This window comes from Salvelinus fontinalis, chromosome 6 (genome assembly GCF_029448725.1).
Source record: "Salvelinus fontinalis isolate EN_2023a chromosome 6, ASM2944872v1, whole genome shotgun sequence".
NCBI classification, from domain to species: domain Eukaryota; kingdom Metazoa; phylum Chordata; class Actinopteri; order Salmoniformes; family Salmonidae; genus Salvelinus; species Salvelinus fontinalis.
This window is the reverse complement of record NC_074670.1, coordinates 27,312,560-27,331,653: the sequence shown is the minus strand read 5'-3', so window position 1 is coordinate 27,331,653 and position 19,094 is coordinate 27,312,560. Positions and strand designations below refer to the sequence as shown.

The 19,094-nt window shown below is 39.8% G+C and overlaps 2 protein-coding genes and 1 pseudogene across 2 annotated transcripts; 2 read left to right on the top strand and 1 right to left on the bottom strand.

Moving 5' to 3' along the window:
• The first annotated feature begins 4,606 nt into the window (after positions 1-4,606).
• Positions 4,607-7,518, top strand: LOC129858587 (CD209 antigen-like protein C). Its single transcript, XM_055927915.1, has 7 exons — positions 4,607-4,610; positions 4,908-4,988; positions 5,328-5,444; positions 5,531-5,833; positions 6,193-6,353; positions 6,675-6,796; positions 6,901-7,518. The coding sequence occupies exons 1-7, from the start codon at positions 4,607-4,609 to the stop codon at positions 7,037-7,039; spliced, it is 927 nt and encodes a 308-aa protein (XP_055783890.1). The 3' UTR covers positions 7,040-7,518.
• A 2,406-nt stretch (positions 7,519-9,924) lies between these two features.
• Positions 9,925-12,737, top strand: LOC129858586 (CD209 antigen-like protein B). The gene is made up of 4 exons (XM_055927914.1): positions 9,925-9,980; positions 10,472-11,031; positions 11,311-11,483; positions 12,606-12,737. The coding sequence occupies exons 1-4, from the start codon at positions 9,925-9,927 to the stop codon at positions 12,735-12,737; spliced, it is 921 nt and encodes a 306-aa protein (XP_055783889.1).
• A 737-nt stretch (positions 12,738-13,474) lies between these two features.
• Positions 13,475-17,306, bottom strand: LOC129857527 (G patch domain-containing protein 4-like; annotated as a pseudogene).
• Between the last annotated feature and the right edge of the window lie 1,788 nt (positions 17,307-19,094).

The window sequence follows — 19,094 nt, the reverse complement described above, 5'->3', positions numbered from 1 at the left end:
GGATTTGTGTAACGATCTTCTTCGTCTGATGAACAGGAAAAATCGGACAAAAACGCAGCGTGGTAAGTGTCAATGTTAATTTATTATAACAGAACACGAAACAAAAATAAAAAAGAGAATGTAAGAAACGAAACAGTCCTGTCAGGTGAAACAACACAAAACAGAAAACAACTACCCACAACACACAGGTGGAAAAAGGCTACCTAAGTATGGTTCTCAATCAGAGACAACGATAGACAGCTGCCTCTGATTGAGAACAACACACGGCCAAACACAAAGAAATAGAAAGCATAGAAAAATTTACATAGAATGCAAGACATAGAATGTCCACCCCAACTCACGCCCTGACCAAACCAAAATAGACATAAAAAGGATCTCCAAGGTCAGGGCGTGACAATTCGGCTATTTCAGCCACACCCGTTGCTGACAGGTGTATAAAATTGAGCACACAGTTATGCAATCTCCACAAACAAACATTGGCAGTAGAATGTAGTTACTGAAGAGCTCAGTGACTTTCAACATGGCACCGTCATAGGATGCCACCTTACCAACAAGTCAGTTTGTCAAATTTCTGTCCTGCTAGAGCTGCCCCGGTCAATTAAGTCCTGTTTTTGTGAAGTGGAAACAATGAGGAGCAACAACAGCTCAGCCGCGAAGTGGTAGGCCACACAAGCTCACAGAACGGAACCACCTAGTGATGAAGTGCATAACACGTAAATATCGCCTGTTCTCGGTTGCAACACTCACTACCGAGTTCCAAATTACCTCTGGAAGCAACGTCAGCACAAGAACTGTTCGTCGGGAGCTTCATGAAATGGGTTTCCATGGCCGAGCAGCGCACACAAGCCTAAGATCACCATGTGCAATGCCAAGCGTAGGCTGCAGTGGAGTAAAGCTTGGTGCTATTGGACTCTTGAGCAGTGGAAACTCGTTCTCTGGAGTGATGAATCACGCTTCACCATCTGGCGGTCCGATGGACGATTCTGGGTTTGGCGGATGCCAGGAGAACGCTACCTGCACCAATGCCAACTGTAAAGTTTGGTGGAGGAGGAATAATGGTCTGGGGACGTTTTTCATGGTTCGGATTAGGCCCCTTAGTTCCAGTGAAGGGAAATCTTAACACTAGGGCATACAATGACATTTTAGACGATTCTGTGCTTCCAACTTTGTGGCAACCTTTTAGGGAAGGTCCTTTCCTGTTTTTGCATGACAATGCCCCCATGCACAAAGCAAGTCCATACAGAAATGGTTTGTCGAGATCGGTGTGGAAGAACTTGACTGGCCTGCACAGAGCCCTGACCTCAACTCAACTCATCGAACACCTTTGGAATGAATTGGGACGCCGACTGAGAGCCAGGCCTAATCGCCCAACATCAGTGCCCAGCCTCACTAATGCTCTTGTGGCTGAATGGAAGTAAGTCCCCGCAGCAATGTTCCAACATCTAGATTAAAGCCTTCCCAGAAGAGTGGAGGCTGTTATTACAGCAAAAGGGGGAGCAACTCCATATTAATGCCCATGACTTTGGAATGAGTTGTGTCCATACACTTTTTGTCATGTAGCACATGTGCCTTAATTTTCAATACATTGAATCCATGATACTTGAGGTTAATTAATTAATACAGTGTCTCTAATTTATAAACAGTACAGTACAGTCCCGGTCAAAAGTTTGGACACACATACTCATAATTTTTTTTTTTTACTATTTTCTACATTGCAGCGTAATAGTGAAGTAGTGAAACTATGAAATAACACATATGGAATCATGTAGTAAAGTAACCAAAAAAGTGTTAAACAAATCCAAATATATTTTATATTTAATATTCTTCAAAGTAGCCACCCTTCACCTTGATGACAGCTTTGCACACTCTTGGCATTATCTTAACCAGATTCATGAGGAATGCTTTTCCAACAGTCTTGAAGGAGTTCCCACATATGCTGAGCACTTGTTGGCTGCTTTTCCTTCACTCTGAGGTCCCCAAACCATCTCAATTGGGTTGAGATCGGGGGATTGTGGAGGCCAGGTCATCTGATGCAGCACTCCTTCACTCTCCTTGGTGAAATAGTCCTTACACAGCCTGGAGGTGTGTTTTGGGTCATTGTCCTTTTGAAAAATGTATTATTGTCCCACTAAGCGCAAACCAGATGGGATGGCGTACGCTGCAGAATGCTGTGATAGCCATGCTGGTTAATTGTGCCTTGAATTCTAAATAAGTCACAGACAGTGTCACCAGCAAAGCACCCCCACACCATCACATCTCCTCTTCCATGCTTCACGATGGGAACCACACATGCGGAGATCATCTGTTCACCTACTCTGTCTCTCACAAAGCTATGGCGGTTGGAACCAAAAATCTCAAATTTTGACCAATCAGTCCAAAGGACAGATTTCCACCTGTCTAATGTCCGTTGCTCGTGTTTTTTGGCTCAAGCAAGTCTCTTCTTAATATTGGTGTCCTTTAGAAGTGGTTTCTTTGCAGCAATTCGACCATGAAGGCCTGATTCACGCATTCTCCTCTGAACAGTTGATGTTGAGATGTGTCTGTTACTTGAACTCTGTGAAGCATTTATTTGGGATGCAATCTGAGGTGCAGTTAAATGCCGATTTCTGAGGCTGGTAACTCTAATGAACTCTGGCTCTTGATGGACTGTCGTTTCTCTTTGCCTATTTGAGCTATTCTTGCCATAATATGGACTTGGTCTTTTACCAAATTGGGCTATCTTCTGTATACCCCCCCTACCTTGTCACAACACAACTAGCAACAGCAAGCTAGCTTAATAGGACAAATTAGCTAGGAACTACAAGCTAGCTAGCTAAATTGCCATAAATGTTTAATGCTTTTCAACCTGCCCCCAAATTAACATAATTGGTTCAGAGTTTGTTTTGATATTTCAACCTGTGTGTTGTGATCGCGTTTGGTGTGCGGGACCAAATCAATTTGTGCATGTGCGTGTCCGGTTTGGGCATGGTGTTTTGGAGGAAACGGCACACGCAGGGATGAGACGCCATACACCTCGTCCAATTCTCCCTTGTGCCGATAGGGTGAACTGGAGATAAGCCAGCCTGTATGCTCTGTAAACAAAATTATAAGAAATGTTAGTCTGATACTGAAACTAAATCACAATGTATTTACAATGAGCACGCCCCATTATTGGTTAGAATGACATTTCATGAATCATGATGCTGTCTGCGATTCGAACTCCTGTCGTCTAATCTAAAGGTAAATGTGTTACCAACTTGGCAAACAGAGCTGATGATAAACATCATTATAAAATACTGAACACCTACCCACTACTGATATTGCCTTAAGCAATTTATAATCAAGCAACATTTTACCAATTATTTAACTGGCATATCAGCTGCTGACTGGTCGAGTAACCTCTTCTGCCAGGAAGTCCTTCATATGGATTAGTAACACGTTCAATAAATACATTGCCATCCAGACAGACTGACAGGAACTTCTGACTGCATAATACAGCCACCATCCGCTGGGTTATTGTGCTGTATCGCTACCACACACTCCTACTCTAGCCATTACCTGGCAGCATCCCCACTCACACCAGTTTGTGTTTGCCCTCTAGCTGAGGTGTTTCAGGCGGCATATCTGTGTTGTTACTGCTACGAGAACAAACTCTTTGATCTGGGGCAACGATCGGCTCAAACATGAACGGCTTCAGTAGGTTTATTGGCTCCCTAACTAACAATTATGTCATTCTCTGTAATAAACTCATTCTCAGACTTGGAGCTACTCTGTAAATTCAGACATTTTGGGGAATTCCAAAATGCTCTCTCCTGCCAGTGATGCAACAATGCCAATATGGCGATTTACAATTACAGTTCGATGGCATTCTTAATCATAGTGTTTCCATTCCCCTTTAATGATTTTCTTACGAACTCCTCATATATCTTCTTACGAATCTTCTTATGTTTGTTCTGTTGTCTGTTGCTAGGCAACCAATTGAGCTAGCTATCTAGCTAGCAATGACAATCATGTTAGCATATTTCCTACTGAGATTACTGTTCTAAAATATGTACTTTGGTTTAAAATAATCTATACTGAAACGTTCATTTGACGTTTGAGTAGATTAAACATGTTCAATTGCTTATTCTCTCACTGCCCAGAGTTTAAGACAAGGGTTTAGCTATATTGGAATTAAGAACAAATCCAATATTTTAAAGAATCTAATTTCTTGTAAACTTTTTGCTTAAGGACAAACATAAGAAATAGTGCAATAACCTTTCCAATAATCTTTTTGAGGAATAGCAACTTTGCTTAACTTTCTTTAAGTTAATAATACATTTTTTCTTAAGATTTTGTGAATCCGGACCCAGGTGACTACCTCATGAAGCTGGTTGAGAGAATGCCAAGAGTGTGCAAAACTGTCATCAAGGCATAGGGTGGCTACTTTGAAGAATAGGAAAGCAACAGGGACGAGGAGTTTTGACAAAGAAACGGGGGTCTATGAGTAACAAATAAGACATTTAAGGGTAGGATATGGATGTATCAGTACTTGATTGTTTCAATATTAGGGTATTGGCATGTGGGTGTTAGGATTAGGGTATGGGGTAACAGGGCTGGGTTGTTTGGGTTATTCGGGTTTAAGTGTATGGGTAAGTAGACTGAGGTATAAAGATATTGGGCTGAGGGATGGGGGATGGGGGTAAATGTTTGTTAATTGTATTATAGGCAGAGCACTGTATGTTCACATTGGTCACAATTGCCAGAGAATATAACATACGTTTTTTACATACTTTTAAATCTTTATAAAAATGTAAAAAAGCAATACGGATTACATGTTAGGTTTACTAATGGCATAAGATTTGCATATTGGCATGTCTGGGAAAAATGTAGGAACAAATGGGTAAATAATATTGAATATGTACGTGTCCCCTTTCTCTTCCCCACAGAGAAAAAAGAGGAAGAAACAGTATATGCTGAAGTAAAGGTTAAGGGAAGTGCAGTCACTCAACGGAATCCTGCCACAGCAGGTACATTTCAGAGATACAGATTTGCGGAAGATCTGCGTTATTGTGCAATTAGTCTCTCTAGATATCCGGGTTGCCTCCAACAATTACATGTTTTATCGCTTTAACACCGTCTGAACGGCAATTTGGCATAGAGGAATTACGTCACTGCCTATGCGAGTACCTTATCCGCTTGAATAAAATAAGAAATAGTAAATAGCAAAATGTAGATACATTTCCTCAAATTATCCACCATTTATTGTTCAATTATTAGATTTCATTAAATTATGGAATAACGCTTACCATTAAATGTATACACTTATGCTAACAATATGGCTATAATAACATGAATCTTATTTTTGCTATTCCTAGTGGATGAGAGGCCTGCTCTCCACTCTCAGCCCCTTCGAGGAGTGGCAGTGTGTTTGGGTGTTCTTTGTGTCCTCTTGGTTTCAGCCATTATAGGCCTCTATGTGTACTGTGAGTATGTGGATCATAACATAATATGGATTGTGGAGGGGTGCAGGATGACATCATAGAGTAAACATGTTCTTCTCTCTCCATAGTCAGCACTGCTCTGTCAGAGCACAACACAAAATTAGTGAGGGAACTGGAGCAACTAACAGATGCGCATGCATTCCTACTGGCGGCCAATCAGGACCTTACGAACCTCAACAGCAATCTGAGTACAGCCATTCACATTTTGCGAAGTGATTATAGCAATGTAAGCACTGCAAACCAACATTTAGCGGCTGAGAAAGAAGCATTGTCAAGAGAGAGGGATAGACTGAAATGGAATCTTAGTTTCATATATCAGTTTGAAGATTTTCCAGTCAATCAATATTGTTCACCAAAAGATGCCGTAGGAGGTAAGACCCCTTCCTGTTGGCCTTGTTTTCATTATAGTGTACACCACGTGTCAAACTCATCCCACGGAGGGCCAAGTGTTTGTGGGTTTTCGCTCCACCCTTGAACTTGATTGATGATTTAAGGTCACTAATTAGTAAGGAACTCCCCTCACCTGGTTGTCTAGGTCTTAATTGAAGGACAAAACTAAAAACCTGCAGACACTCGGCCCTCCACGGAATGAGTTTGACACCCTTAGTGTACACTAAATACAAACTTTACACTTTCTATCTTACTCTGTAATATTGATAATACGTATGTAGTATAATTACCTAATAATTACCAACTAATAATTATTACCTGTAATTCTTCATTGTTGCAGAGAGAAAGTGTAACCCTTGTCGAAGTGGGTGGCTGTTGTTCCAATCTAGTTGTTACCAGATTTTATACCCTTCCAGTCCCTGGAAGACCTGGCAACAAAGCAGAGAGAATTGCAAACAAAATAATTCGGATTTGCTTGTCATAGGAAGTCAAAAGGAACAGGTGGGACAATGCTACAGACTAGAGTTTTGAGGGACAGATTAATTTCACATTTAAAGTGGATCTCCAAAAAGTGAAATGGGATCTATATTATAATGTGTGATTATATAGATATGAGCTCAAGGTAAACCAGTTGTTGCTGAAAGACAAAAGCACAAAGGTCATTATACTGCTGCTACCTGTTGTGCCGTTTGTTATTCTCGCTCACTTGGACCTGATTAGATACATTTATTCAAAACATTTAGACACTCTCTCCTGAAACTGTGGATTACCATATAAAAACATTTTTTTAACTACTTGTGGTTTCATTCATTTCACATTCAGGAATTCATTCATAACCACACTCAATTCTACTTTGATATGCATCATGGATACTGGATCGGTTTGACTGACATAGCTCATGTCAGCCAATGGCTCTGGGTTAATGGAAGTCAACAGACTGATGGGTAAGGACGTTTCACTCAATGTAAACACAACAAAGAAGCATTGTTAAATCATTATTTGACTCAAGTCATTTCTTTTCATTCATGGTGGTGTTCTCTTTTCACAGGTTTTGGAATAAACAAACTGGGGGTAATTGTGTGTTAACTGTCCCAAATAAGGCATCTTTGGCTAATTGGAATGCTGAATCGTGTAGCATGGAGAACCGTTGGATCTGTGAGAGTAGAGCCTTAATATGGTCAAATTAAAATGCAGGGACACTGTTTCAAGAGGTATTCTCACATACTGAACTCATATATTATTGCATCTCCACTTGAGAATTACATTGAGTTTTATTCTTCTAACTTAAGGACCCCTGCATCTGTCTGTTGGGGTCAATTCGAATTCACTCAATTCAGGAAGTGATTTTAATTAAACGTTTACAATGGAAAACCTTCATTAGCTGACTTCAATTTGAATTGACCCCAATCCGGTTCTGTTTGTATGTTTTTGATATGTCAACAATCAAGGATCTGTTGTAATGCAGCTATAGAGAAGTTTAAAAAATAATGTTCCGTTTTGACCTTTCATATAAATCAGGCATATTTTCTTTAATGTCAATAATTTCACTTTGACAATAAATGTATGTTCTTCTATTGTCTTATTGTATTATGTTTGTAGTGTTTTAGAATAACATTTGTTTTGGCCTTTCATAGATCAGAAATCATATCATATTCAGTTTACAAAGCAAAGCAGGACTTGTCTTCCAAGATTGTCTTCTTTCGATTTTGAAAGATCTTACTTAGCATATGAAGTACAAGTTTAATACATGGAATGGAAGTTAATGAAATCACTGTTTTATAAACCATACAATACTTCTAAATCAGCAGCTTTAGGCACTTGATTAAATCTTTATTTAAAGCAGCAATCAGGAGTTGAAACAATAACAAAGTACATCCCCGCCCCTGTTCTGGAGAAATGTAACCACTGTCAAATTCATAGAAAGAGCCATGGATGCAATGACTGACCATCCATGATATCAAAATTATAGTTTTAACCATGTTATGGGGCTATATAGTGTTTGTTTACATGTATTTTGATTACAAACATTGGAGGAAAACAAGCTTATAATTTTGGTTCTGATGAAGAATCACAGTTGAACGAAGCTCATGAGGCATTTATAAGTTATATTCTTTAAGAATCAATGGGTACATATTCATTTAAGTCCAAAATTGATTCCTCTTTAAGCATCATGCAAATGTGTCACATCACAGAGAGTAGTAAGGAAAGCTCATTGAGCAAAAGATGGGGTCCAATCCTTTATTCAGGCCATCAATTATCCAATAAGATGAATTTGATAAGATTAGTTAATGTTTTACACAAAAGTCTCAAAATCTTTATCAGATAAACTAAAACCATTGTGTACATATTTAATTAAATAATTGCAAATGTATATGCAGAGACAGTCTTCTACAAAACAGTAATGTCAATTAAATCATGAATTTCTCTAAGTGACTGACTCAGACACTAATATCAAAAATAAGAAGTCGTCCAAGAACAAAGAGGATTCAGCGGAAATAGAACACACTAACGTAGAGAAAGCAACCAATCAGAAACTGCGGTGGACTCCCCTCCAAAAAAGAAAAAGAAATTGGATGCAGCAATAGAGGAGAGCGAGATGAAGGGAGAACCTAAAATAAAAGGTAAAAACTAAACATGCAAAGAGGACAAGCAGACAGAGGACAGGTAACACAATGAGTCCATACCTCTAAAAAATAAATAATATGGAGCAAGATTGATGAGGACTTGCCTAAGATTCTTGGAGAGGCAAAGAGATCAGGCATTTAGGAGCTTGTGGTCAGAGCTCCAATGTTCACTTCATCTCATAGACATATGAAACACAGTATATTTGAATCTGACATTGCAAAACCATGTTTTGTTTCCTGTCAACAGACTTTCAACAATATACTTTTTAGTGGAATGGATATTAGAAATAATTTTGTGTGCATCAACTGGTGATTATATACTGCTTCTTGTACGGGGGTCCTGTATTGTTAATATTCTCAACATGGATGTTTTAAACAATGTTACATCAGATAAAAGGTTGCTAGATATGAGCATAGTAGTGTCCATGTTTATTTTTAAAAAACAAATGGCATAGCTATTTTCTCAGATCCATTTTGACCTCAATACTACCCTCTGGTGACAGTATTCAACATTGCAACAGCCCCACGTCCATATTGTACAGTGGCAACCCCGCTTCCATTCAACCTCCTAGGGTTGGCTCAATAGTGTACTGAAGATCTACTGCATTCATATGGGAAATAACTTAATATCTATTACAGACAAATTGGAAAACTGTTTTCTGACATCTTAGCAAGTCAGGGAATTTCCTTGAACTTGTAACCAGTCAATGTGGCTCGGTCTACTTATTTTTTTAAGAATCAATCAGTGACTGGAGGGTATAAGGAGGGTATGGCAAGTCTTCAGAGATATGCTCACCCTAAAACAAGAGAGGAATGAAAGACAATCGTATTTCTGTTTCCCACAGCTATAGAGCTTTCCATATTGAGTACCACACAGCAACGTTACCATCATGACACGTAAACATACATTTGAGTCAGATGTGTGAATCTGTACAGTGAAATGTCTGTTTGTGAAGTAACCTCATCCCCAGGCTCAATTGCTACAGTGAGAGAGAGCCGGCTGGGTGGAGATTATCTGTGAGTAATTCATGCAGACCAGAGTCAACCAGAAGTACTTATACAGATCCTATTGAAGATAATAACAACAGTAGTCACACTTGTAAAAATAAAGCGTACCCAAACACGCTTCAGACCAGCTTGAACAAAAAAGGGAATCAGGTGCTCGACTGAGGGACTTGAAAGTCCCAAAAAGCCTTCCTCACCCCAGGACACTTCAACAGGTAAATAACTACCTTTAAATAAACTGAAAAATAAAGAAAAGGCGCTTATGAAGGCATCCAATGACGAAACATAAGCCTGTTTGCTTTAAACGAAACAGATCAATGCAGATAGAGAACTATTTTTCTTTATTTTCCTGTTGAAAAGTCCTGGAGTAAGGAATGCTTTTTAACAGTAGTCGCACATGTATTTCAGACACCGTTGATTATGGGTTTATTTGTATCCGAAGGATGCCAGAAGAGCTGCATTACTCTACAGTGGTTTTAAAACATGTCTTCACCAAAAGGTGAGTCAGAGCATTTCTTTCTCTCTTCATCTATCTTACTCTCTTATAGTGCATTTCTACCAATTCAGCTCATTCTCACTGCCAGACCTAGTCCTAAAACGGTTTTATTTAAATCGCCATGTTTTTAAATGTTCAAGTTGATGGATGCTTAAAGCAAGCAAGCCAGTTATGGCAGCTATTTATTCCAGATTATTTGAATGTTTTACCAATTCTGTGTTGGAGAACATTGATACCAAATGAATTGTAAATTAAGGTTTAATCAAGTACCTCTGTGTAAAAACGAATGAATAATCTCCCTCTCCCACGAAAAAAAAGAGGAAAAGGAAGAACATATGACATATGTTGAAGTAAAGGCTAGGTGGAGTGCACCCAGTCAACCTGGTCCTGCCACAGCATAAGAGCTCAATATCCACCATTTATTGTTCAATTATTTGACTCCTTCGAATAATAGCATACTGTCAAATTCACTAATGAAGCATATTAAAATGTAGCTATAATGCACTCCTATTTTTGCTATTCCTAGTGGAGGAGGGCCCTGCTCCCCACTCTCAAAGCTTTGGAGGAGTGGCAGTGTGTTTGGGGGTTCTTTGTGTCCTGTTGGTGTCAGCCATTTTACCTTTCTGTGTCTACTGTGAGTATGTGGATCATAAAGACACAATAATATGGAATTTGGAGAGGTGCAGGTTGAGTAAGCATGTCCTTCTCTCCACAGTCAGCACTGCCCTCTCAGAGCACAACACAAATTTGGTGAGGGAACTGGAGCAGCTAACAGATGAGCATATATCCCTACTGGCAGCCAATCAGGACCTAATGAATCTCTACTGCAAGCTGAGTGTAGCCAATCACATTTTGCAGAGCGATTACATCAATGTTTCTACTGAAAACCAGCAATTGAAGGCAGAGAGGATGAACTTGTCAAGAGACAGGGATGGGCTCAACTGGACTCTTGGGGTCATATTTCAGTTGAAGAATTTCCCAGTTGATAACTACTGCCCACATGAAGATGCCAACACCAAAGGTAAAGTTTCCATCCTTGTTAATATCTCCTCATTCATTTGAATTGTTTCATATGCTGATGGTCTAGAATGTATGTCACAGTGATACTTTGTTACTTTAAATGTCAAAAACACTATGTAGCTGGTCGTAGTGGTCCTCTGTTGCCCAGTTGATAGAGCATGGGACTTGCAATGCCAGGATAGTGGGTTTGATTCCCAGGACCACTCGTAGAACAAATGTATGCACGCATGACTAAGTCGCTTTGGACAAAAGCATCTGCTAAATGGTATATATTAATATTGTTATATTACTTTGCATGTTTCATGTTGCACAGATAGAGAGTGCAAACCTTGTCAAGTTGGCTGGGTGCTGTTCCAATCCAGTTGTTACCTGTTTCTGCACATTAAAGTCCCCTTTGGTCACCTTTGGAGGACCTGGCAAGGAAGCAGACAGCACTGCAAAAACAACAATGCCGATTTGGTTGACATAGGCAGTCAAGAGGAACAGGTAGGACACTGCTATAGGTAAATGCTTTAAGGGAGATTCACACAGCCTTTAAAGGGTTACTCAAGCAATACAAATGTACAAAAAGTAGGAACCATATTAAAATGTGATATATAGCTCCTGTATGTTCATGGAAACACCCTCATAACATGAAGTTCATTAACACTGCTACAACTGTGCTCCTTGTTATATGGTATGAAAGTGGTACTTCCTGTTGTCTCATTTTGTAGGCTAAGAATGTGCTTCAAATAAGACTTTTCTCACTTTTGGCAATGTGTCGTACTTCTTGAGCATCAAATATTTTGATAAAAGGAATCGGGTTTGAGCTAATCAATACATGAATAGAATTGTGTATATATATTTAATATATATCTAATACACTAAGTGTACAAAACATTAGGAACACCTTCCAAATATTAATTGGCACCCCATTTTGCCCTCAGAACAGCCTCAATTTGTCAGAAAGTGGACTCTACAAGGTGAAAGCGTTCAACAGGGATGCTGGCCCCATGTGGACAATGCTTCCCACAGTTGTCAGTTTGGCTAGATGTCCTTTGGGTGGTGGAATATTCTTGATAAACACAGGAAACTGTTGAGTATTAAAAAAAACAGCAGAGTTCTTGAAACACAAACTGGTACACCTGGCACCTACTACCATACCCCATTCAAAGGCACTTCAAAAGATCTTGCCCATTCACCCTCTGAATGGCACACAGTCCATGTCTCAAATGTCTCTAGGCTTAAAATCCTTCTTTAACCTGTCTCTCCTCATCTTGATCTACAATGATTAAAGTGTATTTAACAAGTGACATCAATAAGGGATCATAGCTTTCACCTGGTCAGTCTGTCATGGAAAGAGCACGTGTTTCTAATGTTGTGTACACTCAGTGTATGACCGCCTTTTCACGAATTTGATTCTATAAGCTTGAAGCCCATTCAAAAGAAATAGGGGACTGACAACAGGAAGTACTTTCATACAGTATTCTCTTTCATTTGGACCCGATAAGATGCATTTATCCATAACGTTTAGACACTGTCACACTGCGTCACAAAACTGTGGATTACTGTTAAATGTATCCTATATTTATTTTGATCTACTTTTGGTTTCCTTAATTTCTCATTCAGGAATTCATTCTCAACAACACTCAAGCCTACTATGATGAAGATCATGGGTACTGGATCGGCCTGACTGACATTGCAGAAGACGGTCAATGGCTTTGGGTTGATGGACGTAATCAGAATCTGACTGATGGGTAAGAACATTCCAAAGAAGCATGTTGCCTAAAACAATTCTTCACTAAGGGTTGGATTCAATCGGTTCGCAAAAAAGATTCGCAAAATTTTAAATCAATGTTCCCACGTTCGCAGACTGCATTCACGGTAAACGCTGCATGCCGGCCCAATTGGAAATCATTACCTTTAAATCTTAACGTGGCTCTTCCGCGATACATTGAATCCAGCCTTAAGTCATTATTTTTGGGGGTTATGTTTTTTCATTCATTGTAGGATTACTTTTCACAGGTTTTGGAAGATTCAACCTGTATGGGGTCGCGATTGTGCTTTAACTAACCCAAACAATGCACCTTTGGCTAATTGGAATGCTGCATCGTGTGGCCAGAGAAACCGATGGATCTGTGAGAGTAAAGCATTAATATGGTCAGGGTAAATTGAGCCATGTTCACAGTCAAAATATCTATTGTATAGCAGTGTATAAAACATTTAAATAGAACACTTGTGTAGGGCTTTCATAGGTTCCGTTTTTCATTTTAATAATTGTTTTATAAACGATGCAATACTTCTAAATTAGCAGCTTTGTCACTTCATGTAAATGTACCTCATCAGAGAGTAGTAAGGAAAGTTAATTGAGCAAATAAAATGCATTACTGTGCTCATATGTAGCAACCTCATATCTGATGTTGATATCACATTGTTTAAAACAGCCATGTTAAGAATATTATCAATACAAGACCACCAGACAAGTACAAAAACACCAGTTGACGCTGAAATATATATTTTCTTAGAGTCTGTAGCTGAATCTTTCCATACAAATAAAAATGTTGACAAGAAACAAAACATCCTTTTTGCATGGTGTTGCAATAATGGCCATTGAGCGTTAATTAAAAATAGACTTCATTTCATTAGATGGTTTCATGTGTCTATGAGACGTATTAGAGCGCCGACCCAAATCCCTGACCTGTTTCCTCTCCAACTAGTCCTCATCAATCTGGTTCCTGTTGTTTAGCGGTCTTCTATTTTTTAGAGGTATGGAGGACGATACATCATGCAACCTGTCCTCTACTGTCTGCTTGTCCTCTGCATTTTTTTCTTTTTACCTTTTATTTTAGGTTCCTCCTCCACCGTTCTCACTTCCTCTATTGCTCCATCCCGTTTCTTTTTCTTTTGGAGGGGAATCTGCCACAGTTTCCGAGTGGTTGGTTTCTCTATCAGTGTTTCATCTCCTCAGCCACCTCTGTTCTTGGAGGACTTCTTCTTGGTAGTAGTGTGAGTCAGTCTGTTGCTGAGTGGCACCTTCTCCCTCTGAAGCCTCTTCACCGCCTCCTCCGGCTTCACTCTCTATAGAAATGACAGCAGTTTCACACACCTCCATTTAGATGACAGTTCTCGCCCTCTTCCAACACCTTCCTCTGGGTTGGCTGAGCATTGTCTGCTGTATTATCTTCCACAGACGTTAGTTCTTCCTCTACAGGAACCGCCGCCACCTCCCCACTCCTTTGAACTATCCTTCTTTTTCACCTTTATTTCCATGTTGGTACTTCTGGAGACGACAGCAGAATCGGCATTCTCTTCAGCCACATTCTCACGGGTATCCTCAGTGATTCTTCCTCTTTTTTCCCCCCTGGGTCTCATCCGTCAGTTCACCCTCAGGGATCTGGGCAGCTGGCCGGGTAATGGTGGTGACGCTATCTGGTGTTGCAGCCGCTAGTTGGTTTTTCTTGCCATACTTTGCCATGAACTCTTGCTCCTGCTGCTCCAGTCTGGCTAGCTTGGCACTCATGGTAAGGCCGTGTCTGGCTCCTCTGTGGCGAACAGGAATAGGGACAAACAATGTTCAGCTTCCTTATTAAGACATGCAAGACCAGGTTCAAGCCCTCCACCAACAGCATGCACCAAGATAGAACACACATTCATGGGATTTGTTTATGTTTATTACAAACTTATTGGTGACAAGCAAAATACTTACTTGTGAGCGGTGCCTCCTCCACAAGCCTTCACCAGGTCAGCGTCAAAGGGAGAGGGAAATAGCATGTATTATTTAAACCTGTGAGTACATAAAACCACTGTTGTTAATCTTCACATTGACATAAACAAATAACCTTCACAAACTGATATCAATCCCTGTATGGTGGTGGATGGTATTGGGCAGTGAGGTTCTTACTTGGTGGTGCTGGAGAGTTCCAGTCTCTGGTCCTCATCGTCAGAGCTGCTGCTGTCATCTGTACTGGACGACTTCTACTCTGGCTGCGCCAGTCCTGCCAGGAGGGTGGCAGACTAGGAGGAAGAGAAATACAACCGTTCCAGTCCATATCATTAACCTAAGTGCAGTATCTTTCTGTACTATCAAGAGAGCACATTGGCACAGATATGGAAGTGTGTTCCAGTTGGATTTGTTTATCTGTACCTTCACAAAGCATCCATAAAGTTTCTCTTCCCAGCTTTTGTTGGCTGCTTGTTGGAGATCATTCCTTCCTCCTCAACCAACTTCTTCACCTGCACACCATTCTGGAACAGAAAGGTGGAGATGTAGCCTATGCCCAATGCAAGTGGGTGAATGTGTGTATGCGTGGTTAAATACTCTCATTTCACACACCCCTTCTGAGGACGTAACTCACCAGATTCCACTTCCAGGCTAGAAGATGCTTTGTTGAAGACATGGTCCCACCAATGGAAGGTGAACTGCTCCCCTTGACAATGTCCCATCCCTCCCTTGCCACATTCACTATGACAGCCTCACATATACCATTCTCCTGCCGACCAAGACCTTTACCTGTGAACAGTGAGGGGTCTTCTATTAGTGGTAGACTAAGAACATTAGATCTAGTTACCATTCATAACACAGAATTAGATACAACTGGCAACTACTACTAGTAGTGACATCAAACATTCAGGCTACTGCACAGACAAAGAGGCTCTAGTCTAGAACGCACGGTTAAATTGTGTTTGAGAGCATTTTTTTTTTTTACACTAAATCATTAAATTAGTGAAAAATAGATGTCATTGTTGCAATAGTTTGAGTGGGCAACATACACAATCATCTTAAATTGACATGTTTAATTATTTTGCCATATTGAATATTGCACTAATTTCCCTAATGTTGCCATTTTGTTACTACCTTACAAGCTTGCATTTTCAACCCATAATAAACTCAGCAAAAAAAGAAACGTCCTCTAATGTAGCTAGCAGTCTTCTACAAATTGTCCTCTAACCAGTGATGTACACATTATTCCATGTGGTTTTCGATAGGAGTGATTGACAAATAAGTGTTGGGTTTCTTTTTCTGTTTTGGCAACCCCCATATCAAAATGCATCACCCCAATGTAGCCCACTGTCTTCTACAGGATGTTCTCTAACCAGTGATGTAAAAATATCAAGTAATATGAAATACAAGTAAATTGTTGCACATATATGATAGTACATTTTATGTTTAGGTTTTCAAGATATCAAACTGTTTCTGCATATTGGGTATTTATTATGACACTTTAAAACTGTTTTGACATTGGGCTATTTATCCAATTTAGCCAGCACCATTTAACACAAGTTTTAGGAATATAAATTGAACTTTCAACATTCAATTCCAATGGTATTGTACTTAAAATCTGGTAACAACTGCTGAATGAGTCCAAAAAACGTGCTGTGATGGATTTATTTTGATGATATTCCAGAAATCTGGAAAACGGGTTTGCCCTGCCTACTAATGTACTTTACAAGCAAGTTCAAGCTGTCATATGTATAACGTTACACTTGATATAGTAGCCTTGTTACTGTTATTTTTCACTGTTGTTTTTATTTCTTTACTTACCTATTGTTCACCCAATACCTTTTTTTAACTTAGAAATTGCACTGTTGGTTAGAGCCTGTAAGTAAGCATTTCACTGTAAGGTCTACTGTTGTATTCGGTGCACGTCACAAATAAACTTTGATTTGAGAAACTGCTGGCTGTAATCGATGTTCATTAGCTAACAGAATGTCCATCATTAATTGACTATACTATTACTAAATACATTTCTGAAAATCTAACATTAACTTTACCTTGTTCCCAGCCATGACGCAGTAGCTATTGCCCTGCAAACTTCAGTCCACGGCTCTTTTCCTGAGCAGTTTCTGCCATTTACTTCCAAAGAAATGAACATGTTAGCTAGCCAGCTAGCTATATTACACTGCATTTGGCAGGTCTTCAGTCTCAGGTGTCAACATTTAAGTATTAGATAGTTGAACAGTAATGCACAAAATAATACACTATTTTCTCAAATATAATATACACATTCCGTTTGGAAGTCTGCAAAAAATACTGCTCTGTCAAAGTTTCAGCTTGGGTTAAGCTAACGAAATCTAACAAGATATCGCAGCTAAGTTAGGTAGTTTTAAGAGAACATTTACACTTGAATGCAAGTTATTAACGTTACTGTGCTAATAAGGCCTGTAAATGAAATCATAAACAACGACCGGAGTAATGGAACTAATTATTTTTCCTCGTCTGGTTATCTATACTCACATCGTTGTTCAAACGGGATAAATAAAAACGTTTTCACAGTTCTATTGAACCATGAGGTAAATTCCGCACGACCCCGGAAAAGGCTAAACTTCTTGTTCTTCTTCGACGAGGTTTAACGGCAGTTGGCATCTAATAAATGTTGCATTACCGCCACCTACTAGACTGGAGTATGACTCCCTTATACTTTGCTTGTAAATACAAAATAAAAACAAATCACCAAATACCCTACCATCTAACCCTACACTCACCACCCTACTCCACTATTTAAATCTATCTAGGCCTACCTCAGGCCAACAGCCTGAAAGGACAGGTCACCACCACTTAATACACCCTGTAACTCTTCTGACGTTAAGTCTCGTACACCCAAATACCTCTCTGTAGCATCCACCACAATTTTAATTTTCTGCAACTTACATTCCATCCCTGCAGTACAGTTGAAAACCATTGCTATAAATGCAAAAAAATCCAATCTTAATGAAGCATAGAGTACCAGAAAGTTTGAACACACCTACTCATGCAAGGGCTTTTATTTTGACTATTTTCTACATTATAGAATAATGGCGTCAGGTAACCTAGTGGTTAGAGTGTTGGACTAGTAACCGAAAGGTTGCAAGATCAAATCGCTGAGCTGACAAGGTAAAAATATGTCATTCTGCCCCTGCACAAAGGCAGTTAACCCACTGTTCCTAGGCTGTCATTGAAAATAAGAATATGTTCTTAAAACTGACTTGCCTAGTTAAATAAAAGTAAAATAAAAACATCAAAGCTATGAACACAAGTGGAATCATGTAGTAACCAAAAAAGTGTGAAACAAATCTAAATATATTTTATCTTAACCAGCTTCACCTGGAATGCTTTTCCAACAGTCTTGAAGGAGTTCCCACATATATTGAGCACTTGTTGACTGCTTTTCCTTCACTCTGAGGTCCATCCCAAACCATCTCAATTGGGTTGAGGTCGGGAGATTGTGGAGGCCAGGTCATCTGATGCAGCACTCAATCACTCTCCTTCTTTGTGGTCGAATAGCTCTTACACAGCCTGGAGGTGTTTTCCTGTTGAAAAACAAATGATAGTGGGACTAAGCGCAAACCAGATGGGATGGTGTATTGCTGCAGAATACTGTGGTAGCCAAGCTGTTTAAGTGTGGCTTGAATTCTGAATAAATCACAGACAGTGTCACCAGAAAAGCACTCCCACACCATCACACCTCCTCGTCCATGCTTCACGGTGGGAACCACACATGCAGAGATCATCCGTTCACCTACTCTGCATCTCACAAAGACATGGCGGTTGGAACCAAAAATCACAAATTTGGACTCATCAGACCAAAGGACAGATTTCCACCGGTCTAATGTCCATTGCTTGTGTTTCTTGGCCCAAGTAAGTCTCTTCTTCTGATTGGTGTCCTTTAGAAGTGGTTTCTTTGCAGAAATTTGACCATGAAGGCCTGATTCACGCATTCTCATCTGAACAGTTGATGTTGAGATGTGCCTGTTACTTGAACTCTGTGAAACATTTATTTTGGCTGCAATCTGAGGTGCAGTTAATTACCGATTTCTGAGGCTGGGAATGCTAATGAACTTGTCCTCTGCAGCAGAGGTAACTCTGGGTCTTCCTTCCCTCTGGCGGTCCTCATGTGAGCCAGTTTCTTCACAGTTTCTACATAGTTTTTGCGACTGCACTTGAAGAAACGTTCAAAGTTCTTGACATTTTCTGTATTGACTGACCCTCATGTCTTAAAGTAATGATGGGCTGTTGTTTCTCTTTGCTTGTTTGAGCTGTTCTTGCCATAATATGGACTTGGTCTTTTACCAAATGGGGCTATCTACTGTATACCACTCCTTTCTTGTCACAACACAACTGATTGGCTCAAACGCATTATT